General features: G+C 56.4%; 2 protein-coding genes across 18 annotated transcripts in view; one reads left to right on the forward strand and one right to left on the reverse strand.

Moving 5' to 3' along the window:
• Positions 1–12,333, reverse strand: RTBDN (retbindin). Of its 16 annotated transcripts, XM_067733463.1 has the most exons (9): positions 12,130–12,331; positions 8,416–8,535; positions 4,965–5,123; positions 3,209–3,271; positions 2,397–2,644; positions 1,795–1,861; positions 1,570–1,680; positions 936–1,032; positions 1–500 (listed from the first exon to the last, which is right to left on the reverse strand). In XM_067733463.1, exons 5-9 carry the CDS (start codon positions 2,563–2,565, stop codon positions 51–53), a joined length of 894 nt encoding a protein of 297 aa, XP_067589564.1. In that variant the 5' UTR covers positions 2,566–2,644; positions 3,209–3,271; positions 4,965–5,123; positions 8,416–8,535; positions 12,130–12,331; the 3' UTR covers positions 1–50. The 16 variants fall into 16 exon arrangements, with proteins under 16 accessions (XP_067589564.1, XP_067589566.1, XP_067589567.1 ...); XM_067733465.1 differs by lacking the exons at positions 8,416–8,535; positions 12,130–12,331 and adding an exon at positions 6,946–7,041 and having other exon boundaries at positions 4,992–5,123; XM_067733466.1 differs by lacking the exons at positions 8,416–8,535; positions 12,130–12,331 and adding an exon at positions 6,946–7,041 and having other exon boundaries at positions 2,397–2,571.
• Positions 6,357–12,847, forward strand: part of MAST1 (microtubule associated serine/threonine kinase 1) — a 26,129-nt gene continuing 19,638 nt past the window's right edge. Inside the window, exons 1-4 of one of the 2 annotated variants that reach the window (XM_067733455.1) lie at positions 6,357–6,461; positions 10,147–10,178; positions 12,174–12,262; positions 12,738–12,813. In XM_067733455.1, coding sequence (XP_067589556.1) covers positions 6,423–6,461; positions 10,147–10,178; positions 12,174–12,262; positions 12,738–12,813 — 236 coding nt within the window. In that variant the 5' untranslated portion in view covers positions 6,357–6,422. Of the gene's footprint in view, positions 6,462–10,146; positions 10,179–10,338; positions 10,511–12,173; positions 12,263–12,737; positions 12,814–12,847 lie in introns of those variants that run through there. The other variant, XM_067733453.1, reaches the window with a different exon arrangement.

Genomic DNA, 12,847 nt, shown 5'->3' on the forward strand with positions numbered 1-12,847 from the left:
ACTGGCGACTTTATTCAGGGGGGTGAGGAAAACAATGAACTACAATTGGGTTATTTCTCAAATAATCTGAAGAGGCGCGAGTCTCTGGGGCCCCAGAGAGGAAGGATGGGACTCTGGAAACTAGAATGCAGAGAGGGACAGGGGTGGGACTCTGGGTGTCTTGAGCGGCGGGGCCGGAGGTGGGGAGAGGGGGTGCATCTTCCATTCAAGGCCAGGCGCCCCCTAGGGGCCGCTGCCACTTCCACTGCCACTTCCGCTGCTTGCAGCGTCCAGGATCCAGGTGCGAGGGCGTCGGGAGCGCCGGAAAGTGGTTTCCCGGGCCCTCCGCGCGTGTCTGGGACGCGGCAGCACCGAGGTGGAAATGTTGAGGCAGTGACCAGAGCCAGGATCCGCCACTGGTACCGCGTAGCCCAGAAACGAGCGGCAAAGTTCCGCTCCGTCAGCAAAAGTCTGGCGGGAAGGGGTGAAGTTTGGGTCCGAGTTGGTGGAGTCCAGCTACCCTGGGGGCAGCGGCGCGATCTTAGGGCAGGAAATTCTCACCTCTAGGTCATCCCGGGAGTCTGGGGGCAGGGCCATAGTGGGGGTGGGGCCTTGGGGAGTGCGAGGTTTTACTGGGTCCCAGGGGGCTCGGGTGGCAGAGAACCAGATGAAGGCTGGGGCCTTGGAGAAGGAGACTCGGGTTTCTGGGCCTTCCAGGGGGACTGTGGACGGGCCTAGAGCAGAGACCGTCCTTTGGGGAGGGCAAATCCAGACTCAGTGGGCCTTAGGGAGGCTACAGGCATATCCTACTGTGGAGATTGGGCTGTGGAAGCGGGAAGGATGGGAGTGGGGGCCTTGGGAGTGCCAGTCCGGACTCTGGGACCTAGACGGGCTAACCCAGGACATAGTGAGGGGAAGTATCAGTCTCTTCCTGGCTTCCTCTGTCCCATGCTCACCTGCCCATAGGTGGTGCAGCCAGGCTCGCAGCCCCTCTTTTCTAGGAGTGGGAGCCAAGTCGGGCTGCAGATGATATCACTTTCGCAGGTGGCAAACCTGGGGATGGTGTGTGGAGAAAAGAAGGCGGGTGAAGACTCCGCAGCCACGTCCTAGTGGGATTCCTGCTCTCCAAGGCTTTGCCCCGGGTATGTCCCTTCCCCAGATCCAGGCACCGCCTCTTAGAACCACGCTCCTACAAAAGCCATCCCCTAGATTTCAGCCTGCCGCATATTCTCTAAACTTACCAGGGCTCTGTCACTTCAGGCCTCACACCTGCCGACCTCAGACCATCTATTCCAGGCCAGCCCCACCCTTTTAGCTTCTCTTTTCAATCAAGAGGCCCTCCCCTTAAAAAAAAAAAAAAAGCCAGCTCCATGGAAGGCCAGTCCTCCGTAGTGCCAGTCTTAGCAGCGGGTCCTCCACAGGCCCTGTCCCTTTCTACCTAGCCTCTAAACACCAGGCCTCGTCCTGTACACCTTGGTGGCTTTGGACGCAGGCCACGCCCCTTCAGGCACCCGGAGGATCAAGCTGCAGATCCCCCGTTCGGCCCCGCCCAAGCCATAGACCACACCCCTCACGCCCCGCCACTCCTACCAGGCATCGCAGAGCTCCGAGCAGAGAGGCTGTGTCTGGCGTACCCCCAATAGCAGCAGGTGGAAACGACTGCGGAGGGCAACCTGGAGGTTTCCCAGGAAGGATTCACACCTGGATATCGGGAGAGACAGGCCCAGATAGGTCAAGGTGCGCAAGGGCTCTGTCCCCTGGTCGGGACAGCTGGAGCAAAGAACACAAGGAAACACTGGAGGTTGCTGTACTTGCCCGGGGCTCAGCTCCCCACAGCTCCCTGAGACGATCCCAGGGTCCGATGCCTCTGGTGTGTTCATCTCTGAGGGACAAGAGTGTCATGGAGAAGGGGACTCCAGTGAGTTGCCATCTTGGATCCTCAGGTAGGGTTGGGGAACCAAGGCTTGGGGTTACTCTGAACGGGGAGACCCCAATTATATATGTTCTCTCAAACATAAAAGTTAAAGACACTTCGCTTGTGATGCAAATGGAGCTTCAAGAAATAATCACTAATCATAATCAGCTTATCATTTATGACAACCTGGTGGTGATATAAATTCTCATATACTTACATATACACTTTTACAACATCCTTATGAGGTAGGTCTATTATTTCTCCTCCTTTCTTAATGGCCCACCTGAGGCTCAGAGAGGTTAAGTGATTTGCCCAGGGTCACACAGCTATGAAGTGGCAGAGTTGGGATTTGAACCTAGGCAGTTTGTGCTGTTTAACCACCACTAGACCCAGGTGCCTCCTCCGGTCACCCTAAACCCCTCTCCAAAGGAAATTCTGGCATTGTTATGGTTGAGTTGGGGTTTCTGGTTGTTAGAGTTTAGGCAAAGTCTGGAATACTTACCTGCCAGGTGTAGCTGGCTTGTGCCCAAATTGGTCACCAGCCTATGGTGTCTCTGGGATCTAGCTGGGAGTGGGTGGCTCCCTCCACAAGCCCCCAGCAGGATCCATGCCAGGGTCAGTTGCAGGGCCCAGGCCAGGCCCCTGGGTCGAGTGCAACCCCTGCAGACCATGTCCACCTGAGATAAGAGTCAGCTGGGATACAGGGTGAGGTTCAGCTGTCCCTTTCTGGTAGCTCAGGGTGGCACTGTCCTGATACGCAGCCAGGAGACAGTCCCAGGCAGAGCAGAGAAAGGGCAGCTGATGAGGAAGCAATAGCCAAGGACCCTCAAATCCCCGGGGGCCACCAAGGTCTGTCTCTGACCAAGGAGCCCCCCCCCCCGTCAGACTCATGTCCCCTCCATCCCTTCAGGTGCAAGTGTCCCCACCCCTGTTTGACATTGGTTCCCTTCCCCCCCACCCCGACCCAAAGTGGGATCTCCCACCCTATGGGCCCTCAGGCAACCTCCTCCGTCCTCTAAAGGGACCTCCCCAGATCTTCCAATCCCCCCTCTTGTCCAGTAATTCTTCCTTCTCTTCTGCCCAGTCTCCTCCCTCCCTCTTGATCCCTGCTGGCCCCTTTCATGGTCACCTTCTCTCGGCCCACAATCAGCTTAGGGGCTGACACCCAGGGCTGGACCTCTGGACCCAAGCTTGGCTGTGGCAGGACTCGGATTCTGCCAGTGGGATCCAAAGGCCCCAGGGCAGGGGGAACTAGGGATCTGTGAAGACACGGCAATTCCCTCCCCCTCTCTGCCCCCTCCGGCCACCCCTCACCTGTTAGGCGGACTGGAGTCTAGGGCACTGCTGAGACACCTCAGGGTCAAATCCAGGAAACAGCTGAAAGGGGCGTGGTTTGATGCAGGGGAGGGATTTCCCACCGCCCCGCCCTCTGCTCCAGCTGACCAAAGACCAGAGGATCTGAGGCTGGTGTGTATATATCCTTGTGTTTGTCTTTATGTTGAGCTTGTGACTTAAACTCTCTATATGTGTGAGGAGATGGATGAGGGTGTGTGTGTGTGGGATGAGGGTGTGTTTTGTGTTTGTGTATGTATTGAGTGGGTATGTGTGTTTGTTGTGTGACGATATGTTTATGTGCGTCTCTTTAGTGTGTGGTGTGTGTGTGTGCTCAAAATCTGGGTAAGGAGGTCTGTAAGTGTTCCAAGAGCCAAGTGTGTCCAGTTGAGTAAGAGTCAGATAATAAGTGAAGGGGAGGGGGATGAAGGATGAGGATAGATGTTGTGCAAATTATTGTGAATAGGTCACTGGACAAAGGTTATTGACCATGAATGTTGACAATGAGTGAACAAGAAGGTGTTGTCATGTGTGGAGAGGGTGTAGGACTCCATCTGACATGTGTGTGTGTGTGTGTATGTGTGTGTGCCCCTTTGCAGTTTCTGTGAATTTGTGTCCCTGCAAACATTCCCTCAATTCATTCAACAAACATTTATTGAGCACCTAGTGTGTGCCAGATTCTGGGGATGCAGTGTAGTGACTAAGACATGAAAATCTCAACCCTCATAGAGCTGATAGTTTAGTGGGGGAGTCCAGTAAGAAAAAACAGCCCTCTAAAATAAAATAAAATAGAAAAGAAAAGAAAAACAGCCCTCCAGTGGGTATGTGAGTGTATGTATATGTGTCCATGTTTTGCATTGGGAGGATAATGAGTCTGTATTTTGGACAAGAGTTTGTGTGCAGCTGAGCTTCCTTTGGTTTGGGGACGATGAGTGTGTGCTTGTGTTGTTGAGTGTTTTTATGTGTTGTTTGTGTATGCCTGCATTGCCGAGTGTGTGTATGTCTGTGTTTTCTAAGTATGTGTTTGCACGTGTGTTTCCAGAATGTGAGTTTATGTGAATATGTGTTTCTGTGTTTGCTGAGTGTGTGTTTGTATTCTGTGTTTATGTGTTTGCATAAGACTCTCTGTGTCTATGTGCTAACTCCATGTTTGCAAATGATTACATGTGTTTGTGAGTTTGTGTTTGCTGAGTATGTGTTTGTATGTGTGTGTATTTGCAGAATATGTGTTTTTGTGGAGTATGTGTTTGCAGGGTGTGTGAATGGGTATATGCGAGTCTGTTTGTTGAGCATGTGTTGGTACTTTCGTGTGTGTGTGTGTATTTTTGTGTGTGTGTGTGTGTATTTGCACAGTGTGTGTGCGTGCCTGTGCTTGTAGAGTTTGCATATGTGTTTTTGTGAGCAATGAGTACTACCACAAATCTCTCTCCCTCTTTTCTCGGATAGTGCAGAGTTTTTGTCTGTCTCTTTTACTGATGTACTCCCAGAATCCAAAACACTGCTTTGCACACAGTAGGTGCTCAATACCTGTTGAGTAAATTAATCAGGAGGCACTGTCTCCTGGCCCCTCGAAGGACACCCACTGATGTCCTGGAAGCTTCAGCAACCAGTACTCAGTGGACCTAGCCTTTCTCCGGTTCATCCTGGGGTAGTCCAGGGTGCTCGTGGGTCTTATCTGTCCAGCCTCTAGGCTGTGCCTCCCGACAACCCTTCCCCTTCCCTAACCTCCGCCCCCAACCTGAGCTCATATTTCAGCACTACGGACTGGAGCGCTAGAAATCAGCACCACGGAGAGCTCCCGCGGCAGCCGGCGGGAGAAGGCGCGTCAAGAGCGGTTTCCCGGCCTTGGACAGAGAAGTGCGAGGAACAGACTCAGCGAGATGGCAACACGAACATGCTGACAGAGACAGAGAGAAACAGACCGAGACAACTCAGGCAAAGGCGCAGAGATGAGCAGACAAGCGCCTGGGGAACACCGGGACCTAGACCTCGCTGTAGCCCCCTTTGACAGGCAGGGGTCGCTCCCGCCCAGTGACCGCGCCCTCCAGGGTCTTCGGGACAGTTATGGACTGAGACCCTTGGGAAGCCCCCACCCCACCATGCCCTCCAATGCCAAGACTGGCGTGGGGAGGTCTCCGACGCTTTTCACTACAACTAGGGGAAGCGTGGTTGGCTTGGCCTCAGCTGCAGGAACACTGCGGGGGAGTGGTGAAAATCGCTTCGGCTGCCCTCCTCCCCAACCACCAGCTAATCGTTCCTATAAATACGGCCCAGCCTGGCCTGGCTTCTTAATCCTGACGATGAGGGAGGGGATCGCTAGGGAAGCGGGTTGGTATAAGCATGTAAATGATTTTCGGAGGGGGCTTCTCCCGTAAGGACGGGTCTCCTCAGTGCAAATACACACTCTGTAAGAGTGTATCTCCTTGGGATGTGAGGTCTCGTGGGTGGGGACAATTTCCCATAGAGAATATGGCTTTCGTGGGGTCTTTCACTGAGGGTAACCTCACCAAGCTCCCCAAGTGAAATATCACCCGCGGGGATCTTTCTCTACGAAAATGTCTCCTCTTTGGAGGGTGGGCTTTTGAGAGGAAGCGTCACCCCTCAGAGACCATCTGTTTTAGAAATGATTTTCAGGGTGAGAGGAGTTTCTGATTGGAGAGGGCCTCCCTATGGAGACTACCTCCCCGTGGGAATGTGTCTCTCTGAGGGGGTCACCGCGGGGAGGAGGTTGTCTGCATAAGGAATATATCTTAGTGAGACTGTCTCCTTTGGGGTGTTTCTTGGGTTGGGAGTCTACCCATGGGCATGTCTCTCCCCTGGCGTGTCTCTACAGGGGTCTCTCGGTAGCTTGACTTCCCTGGGGACATCTGGAGGCTCCTTCCCCCTCTTGTCCGCCGCCCCCGCCCCCCCCGGCCCCCCCCCCCCCGCCCCCAGCGCGGGCAGCCTTGGCCGAGGCCGGGCTCGGGCGCCCAGACGCAGTGACGACGCCGGGTCCGCCCCACTTTGCTCCGCCCCCGCCACCTCCCTGCCCCCTCCCCCCCCCAGCCGCCGCCGCCGCCGCCGCCGCGGTCCCCGCGGCTTCTCACTCCCTCCCGCCTTCCGCCTCCCGCCTCCCGCCTCCCTCCTCCCGCCGCCGCCCCTGCCGCCGCCTCCCACCTCCCTCCCCGGGGCCGAAGCCTCTGCCGCCGCCGCCGCCATGGACGATTCGGGCCTGATTCGTCGCCGGAGGCTGCAGGTACTCGGCAGCCCTGGCCCCGGGTGGAGGGGAAGGGGTCGGCGCCCTGGGGCGGGGCCCGGCAGGAGGCGGGAGAACTTACGCCAGGGTTGGCCCAGGCGCCCTCTCCCATGGCCTCGGGACTCTACCTAAGGGGAACGCGGTGGCCGCGCGTCCCGCCGCGCTGGGGACCCCGCCCCTCAGGGGCCGCCCGGGGATCCAGGGATCTGACAGAGGGGGATGCAGCCTTGCGCTCCCCTCGAGGATAACCCGAGGGGCTCCCGGCCCGTCAGAGGGGGAAGGGGCTGGGATCGAGGTCTTTGCCCTGGTGCCCAGCCAGGCTGGGGGTGAGGGGGCGCAGAACAAAGTTATTGCCCCAGGGCCCGCGCCCCTCGGGGCTGCCGGCGCCGCAGCAGTGGTAAACATATTTGTGCTGCAGCCTCGCCCCTCACCACCCCAGGAGTCCCTTCCTGAGGCATGCCGACCCCCTGCGACCTCCACGCACCTGCTCGGCCACCAGGATTCTTCCTACTGCCCTAATTGGACAGGCATCTAGACAGCCTCCCTCCTCACTCTTCATTCCACCCCGCTCCACTACAACACTACCCCCCCCACCCCCACTCCGCGATCCTCAAGTCCAGCCCAGCTTGTGGGTGGGCGGGAGCGATTTTTAGCTCCTTGCAGCCTTAGACGATGTTGGTCTCTAGGCTGCGCAGGCGCAGGAGACGTGGGTCCACTGCGCGGAGTGGGACACTGAGGTTTGCTGTGGAGTGTGGGGAAGGCGGGGACAAATCCAGGCGTCAGGAACTCCCACATCCTAGATGGGTGGGGATTCTGAAGCTGAAAAGGGTTCTCTTCGGTCTGCAGCATGCACTTCTAAGGGTTAATACGGGGGTTCGGTGTTGGCCCCAAACTAACCCCAGAGAGGAAATCGGTCAAAGCTTCACCCTAAGGTTTGCCTGGCATCTGGTCTTTCTGAGCCTCCTTGAAGCAGCCCCGAGCTAGGTAGTCCGGAGAAGTTTATATAAAGCCTAGAATGGGCCCAGTCTCAGGCTACATCCCTAGCCTGGAGCTTGGAAAGAGAAGGAGAGGATTCAAACCATCACCCAGGGGCCTCGTCCATCTTTGGATGGGGCCATTTCAGAGGGCAGGAAGGACTTCCCTGGCGTCTGGATGATGCTGGAGCCAGACCTGAGTTTTAACCAGAGCCCAGATGGGCTCTTCAGGTCTTCCTCGGATTTCCTTCCTTTCCCTGGGCTGGGTTAGGAGAACGGGTTCTGATAAAAGGGAGGGAGCTGCTGCAAAACCAGAGCAAGTGCTGAAGCAGTTAGTCTGGGTCCGCGCCGTCGGGTCCCCAGAAAAGGGCTGAAGCGGGCGGAGCCTGCATGGGGTGTGTCCCCGCCCCCTGGGCCGGCGCCGACTCCTATTGGCTCAGTGCCACGCGGGACTTAGCTCTCCAGCGCAAGAGCACGCCCCCAACCCGGGATCCTCCCACTCATCCACCCATCCTTCCCCAGGCTTCTAGGCCGAGGGAGCTACTCCACCGAAGTCCTGCCCGAACCTCTTCCCTTCTGGCAGGGTTAACCACTTCGCAGCCTGAATACACTCTCACACACTGGTGCAACCCCTTAGGAGCTGTCCCACAACCACGGAGCTCCCAAGGTCCCCTGTGTGCAGTTGGGATCGTACAGCAACCTAAGTTCGAATGCCCCGGCCACAGGGCCGTCCGTTAATCACGAAGAGATGCAGAATCCGCTGGGCAGAGCAGCTCTGCAGCTGGGGATGGAAGTGGCGTCTGTTTACACGGACGCCAAGGATCCAGATCCTCTACCTCTCCACCTTGCCCCTTTCTTCGACCCTAAAATGTTTAGGGATGCTAGCAGATGGGGCTAGAGTCGAGGACTTTTCTAGGTAGCACTTAAAGGTCCCCCTGGGACTCACCCTCCTAGGCCCATTGTACCCGAGTCTGGAGTACCGGGCTCCGTGGCGGGGAAAATCCAGGTCTTGATTTTGATTGTGCCATTGCAGCCGCCTGGCCCTGGCTGGCCGGCTGGTCCAAGGGGCTTGTCCAAGGGGCCGCTCATTCAAGCTGATCCTGCAAAGACAGAGGGAAAACCTGGTATAGATTTCCGGTCACCCCTGGCTCAGGATGGCAGGGCTGCCAATCTGGACAGTGTTCCTTTTGACGCCGACCATCCATCTGTCCTCTGTACATGGGAGTGTGAGGTCCCTCTGGCCCATCTTCTGCCATGCAGCATGTCCATCCACAATAACTCCTGTTCCTATGACCTAATATTTATTGAGCACTTACTATATGCTAGACACCATACTAAGGTGCTAGGCACCTGCATCATCTGACAGAATCCTCTAGAAGGAATGGACTATCGGAAGGTCATTTGCCAAGGTTATAAGTGGCAAAACTGGGATTTGAACCCGGGGCTTTCTGCTATCAGAGATTCTAGAAAAATCCTAGAACACTCCTCATTTCTCCCTTGTTGGAGTCCCCACCAAAGGGCTTTTGGAACCCTAACCTGAATCTTTCTGCCTGCAGCCCTACCCAATCCCTTTTATTCACCTTAGCCTATGGACACAGAACTGGGTGGAAGGTGATGACCCTTCTCCCCAGTGCTCTCAGAAAAGCGTCCAGACCTCTGTAATTTCTGGTCCCTGTAGTGGTTTCCTGTGTGCTTGACAAACAGAATGCAACCTTCTTGTGATGTGGACAGAGTTAATACCTAACTTTTTTTTTTGTTGCCACACCGCGTGGCATGTGGCTTCCGTGACCAGGGATTGAACTTCGCCCCCTCCATTGGAAGCACGGAGTCTTAACCACTGGACCACCAGGGAAGTCCCAATACCTACCAATTATTATCACTGCCATTACTGAAAAAGACCACCCAGCCATCACCTGATGTCAAATCTCAGTTTGAGCCACCCTAACTCTCCCCACCCCAACTCTGTGAATCTGATTGAGAGTGGGGTAGAACCACTGAGGTGTGGAGGAGTCATTCATTCATCCATCCAGTCATTCACCCTTTCATGCTTGAGCATGCCAAGTTTATTCCTACCTCCAGGCCTTTGCAATTCCCTCTACCCAGAATGCTCTCGCCACAGAGCCTCCCAGGGCTGACTTTTATTTTTCAGCAACAAACTTAAAAATCATCTCCACAGAGCAGACCTCTGTAACTATCATGTCCCCCTCCTAGCCATTTTCCATCACATCACCTTGCTTAATTTTATTCATAACATTTATTTCTGTCTAAAATTATTTCATTCACTTCTATGTTAATCTTGGTTGTCTGCTTCCTTCCTTTCAATGCTAGTCCCCAAAGGGCAGGATTTTTGTCTCATTCACGGCTGTGTCCCCAGTGCCTAGCACGGGGCCTGTCATACAGTAGGTGCTCAAGAAATATTTTTCAAATAACGACTCCTGGATGTTTTCATTTGCACAAACACATACTGAGACGCCAGCTCGGGAGTCCTATAGGGGGCCCTCTGCTGGCCTCTGGGGGTCGGGAGAGGAATCACCCTGGTACCCTTTTCCCCTAGGAGCCCAGCCCTCACCTCATGGCCAAGGGCGCAGGTGACCATGCTGATGAAGGACCTGTCCCATCCCACCTCTACCCCTCCAGGGGGCTGACAGGGCTTTTGGGCAGTGGCTGCTGGTCCCCGCTGACCTCTATCCTTTTGCTCCTTTGCCTTCCAGAAAGATTTGCCCCTGCCCCGGAAAAGCAGCAGGTGAGCCCTGGGGAGAAACGCGCGGGGCTGGCCGCCCCTTCTCCGGCCCGGGTGGGGGCGCCAGGCGGGCGCGCGGGCGGGGCCAGACGCGCTGGTGCACTGCAGCGCCCCCTCCTGGCTAGCGGCAGCCGCAGGCCTTCCCCTCCCCCGCCCTACCCTGCCCGCTGCGGCTCCAGCCTCCGCCCCGCGCGTTTGCTCCCCGCGCCGCCGCCGCTGCCGCACCTGCCACCATGTCGCCGCCGCCGGGTCATGTCTGACTCTCTCTGGACCGCGCTTTCCAATTTCTCGATGCCCTCCTTCCCTGGCGGCAGTATGTTCCGTCGCACCAAGAGGTAGACCCCCGATCCCTCAGACCCTGACCTGGCCCTTCCCCCAAAACCGCCCTCCGGCTGCTGCTGCAGGGCGGGGCCCGGGATGCTGCACCCGGTCCAGCTGCGCCAGAGGTGCTCGCTCGCGCCTTCCTGCCAGGGATGGGGCTGAATGGGGGGCAGTGTGGGCTGAGGCTGGGGGGACTGCACGCTAGAAAGGACCGCCGCGGGGGGAGGGGGCTGCGCCTGGTGGGGGATTGAGGCGCCTTTGTCTGATGGCGCTGCGGGCTCCGGCAGCCCGGTGAGGGTAGGGGAAGAAGGGGAGGGTGGGGGGCTTAGCACCCTCAGAACAATAGCCGCAGCCTGGCCTCCCCCCACCCCCATGCCGCGTGCTCTGGCCGCGCGAATATGCTCAGTCACTGAGCCGGGGAGGGGGGTGTGTGCGAAGAGAATGGAGGGGCTGGAGGGTCCCTCTTTGGAAGCTGGGATCCTGAGGGGCAGAATGAAAGGGGGGGCTTTTATCATAGCACAACCGCCCCCCAAAGAACACAGCCTCATACGAAAAATAGTGACACATAGCGTCACTCAGGACATGATGTCACACACACATACACACACAACAGCCCTAGTGTCCCAGATACACCCGGGAGCCGCCACGCGTACCCAGCCATATGGTGGCCATAGGTCAGAGGCACACACAGACACACAAGGACACTCGCAGCATCACACAGACAAGTAAGCCCACAGGCACAGTGTAGTGTACACTCAGTAAGATGTCACATGCCTGGTGATCCACACACACAATTGTGCCATCTGAAATGCACACAGACACATGTGTGGCAATGACATCCGTGCAATGTCACAATATACGATATCACCTAAGCATGTCATATGTTGTGCCACACGGATGATAGAATAACAGACACAGAATCTTGCAGAGTCGGAGACACACACAATATCACAGGTTTTCACTCATTTTCATCCATGTCACACACAGTGGTATGCTCAGACGTGCCCAGTGTCACAGGGTGTTAAACTGACACACAGTAGATGCCACACGGGAACACACATGGTGAATGTCACACTCAGACACAAGGACAGTATCTCATACAGACTCAGATTGCTACACAAAGACAGACACGTAGCAGAAATCATGCATCACGCACACTTTACAGCACACAGTGGCACATCTAGCCATGGACAAGTGGCGTTACACTGTGTCATATAGACACACAAAGCCACAGGTCATGTCACACAAGATAAACCCAAGGACTGTCACACATGATGTCACACTAGGATGCTCCCAGTGCTGAATTCACACACGGGTGCCACACCTGGATACACACAGCGAATGTCACGCAAGGACCCAAAGACACACAGACACTCAGTATCTCCATTAGTATCACGTGGACATGACTATCACCCCTGACTGATACACTGTGCCATGCATGGGCACACATGATCCACACCAGGAGTCTTGCACATACACAACACATACGCATCACCTCCCATACACAGTCCTACCGAAGCCTCCACTGCCTCCTCCTCTGAGCAGTCCTTTGGGAGCACATCCAAGCACACACAGTTGGGAGACAGGTGGGGATCTGAGATGGGAGGACCGCGGGTTGGGTGCACAAACTCACTGGGCTACGGCCGGGTCCGGTCCCTTGCCTCGCCTTCCCCGCAGCTGCCGCACCAGTAACCGGAAAAGTCTCATCCTGACCAGCACTTCGCCCACGCTGCCGCGACCCCACTCCCCACTGCCTGGACACCTGGGTGAGACAGGTGGTGGCTTTGTGGGCCAGACTAGAGGAGGCGTGGTCACAGGCGAGGGGTGTGTCCATGCCACAGGAGTGGTGGTCCAGAGTCTAGACGGAGAGGACCGGGATTGGACAAGGGGCGGAGCCATCTTGTGTTGACTTGGCCGGTCCGCAGGGGGACGGGCATTTGTGGGCGGAGGCCCAGGAGGAGCTTGATTGGAAAGGGGATGGAGCAGAAAGGAGGAGCCATACCTAAGGGGCGGGGCCACCTCGAAAAAGACGGAATCGGCCTGGAGAGGGGCTGGGCTGACTCGGTAGCCAAAACATTTTGAGAGGCAGGGCCACAGCTAAGGGGAGCGGTCCACCCATACGTGGGTGGGATTAGACTAAAGAGGGGACAAGCTGCTGTTTGGAACCCGCTTTGAGGATCAGGAGGTTTGATGGGATTGCCTTCTATCCCAAGCCTGAAGATCCCTCTCTTTCCGCCACAGGTAGCAGTCCCCTGGACAGTCCCCGTAACTTCTCCCCCAACACCCCCGCCCATTTCTCCTTCGCCTCCTCCCGAAGGTGAGTCTCTCTCCCCAGGGCCCCAGAACCCTGG

This window comes from Pseudorca crassidens, chromosome 3, assembly GCF_039906515.1.
Source record: "Pseudorca crassidens isolate mPseCra1 chromosome 3, mPseCra1.hap1, whole genome shotgun sequence".
NCBI lineage: Eukaryota > Metazoa > Chordata > Mammalia > Artiodactyla > Delphinidae > Pseudorca > Pseudorca crassidens.

Excerpts from the sequence above, each read along its gene's own strand:
- RTBDN (XM_067733457.1), bottom strand. The coding sequence starts at position 7,020 with ATGAAGAGTGAGGAGGGAGGCTGTCTAGATGCCTGTCCAATTAGGGCA. Across the intron at positions 2,572-6,945 it reads GAATCCTGGTGGCCGAGCAG|GTGGACATGGTCTGCAGGGG; the intron begins GTGCGTGGAGGT and ends CTCTTATCTCAG. Across the intron at positions 501-935 it reads GCTGCACCACCTATGGGCAG|GGTAGCTGGACTCCACCAAC; the intron begins GTGAGCATGGGA and ends CGCTGCCCCCAG.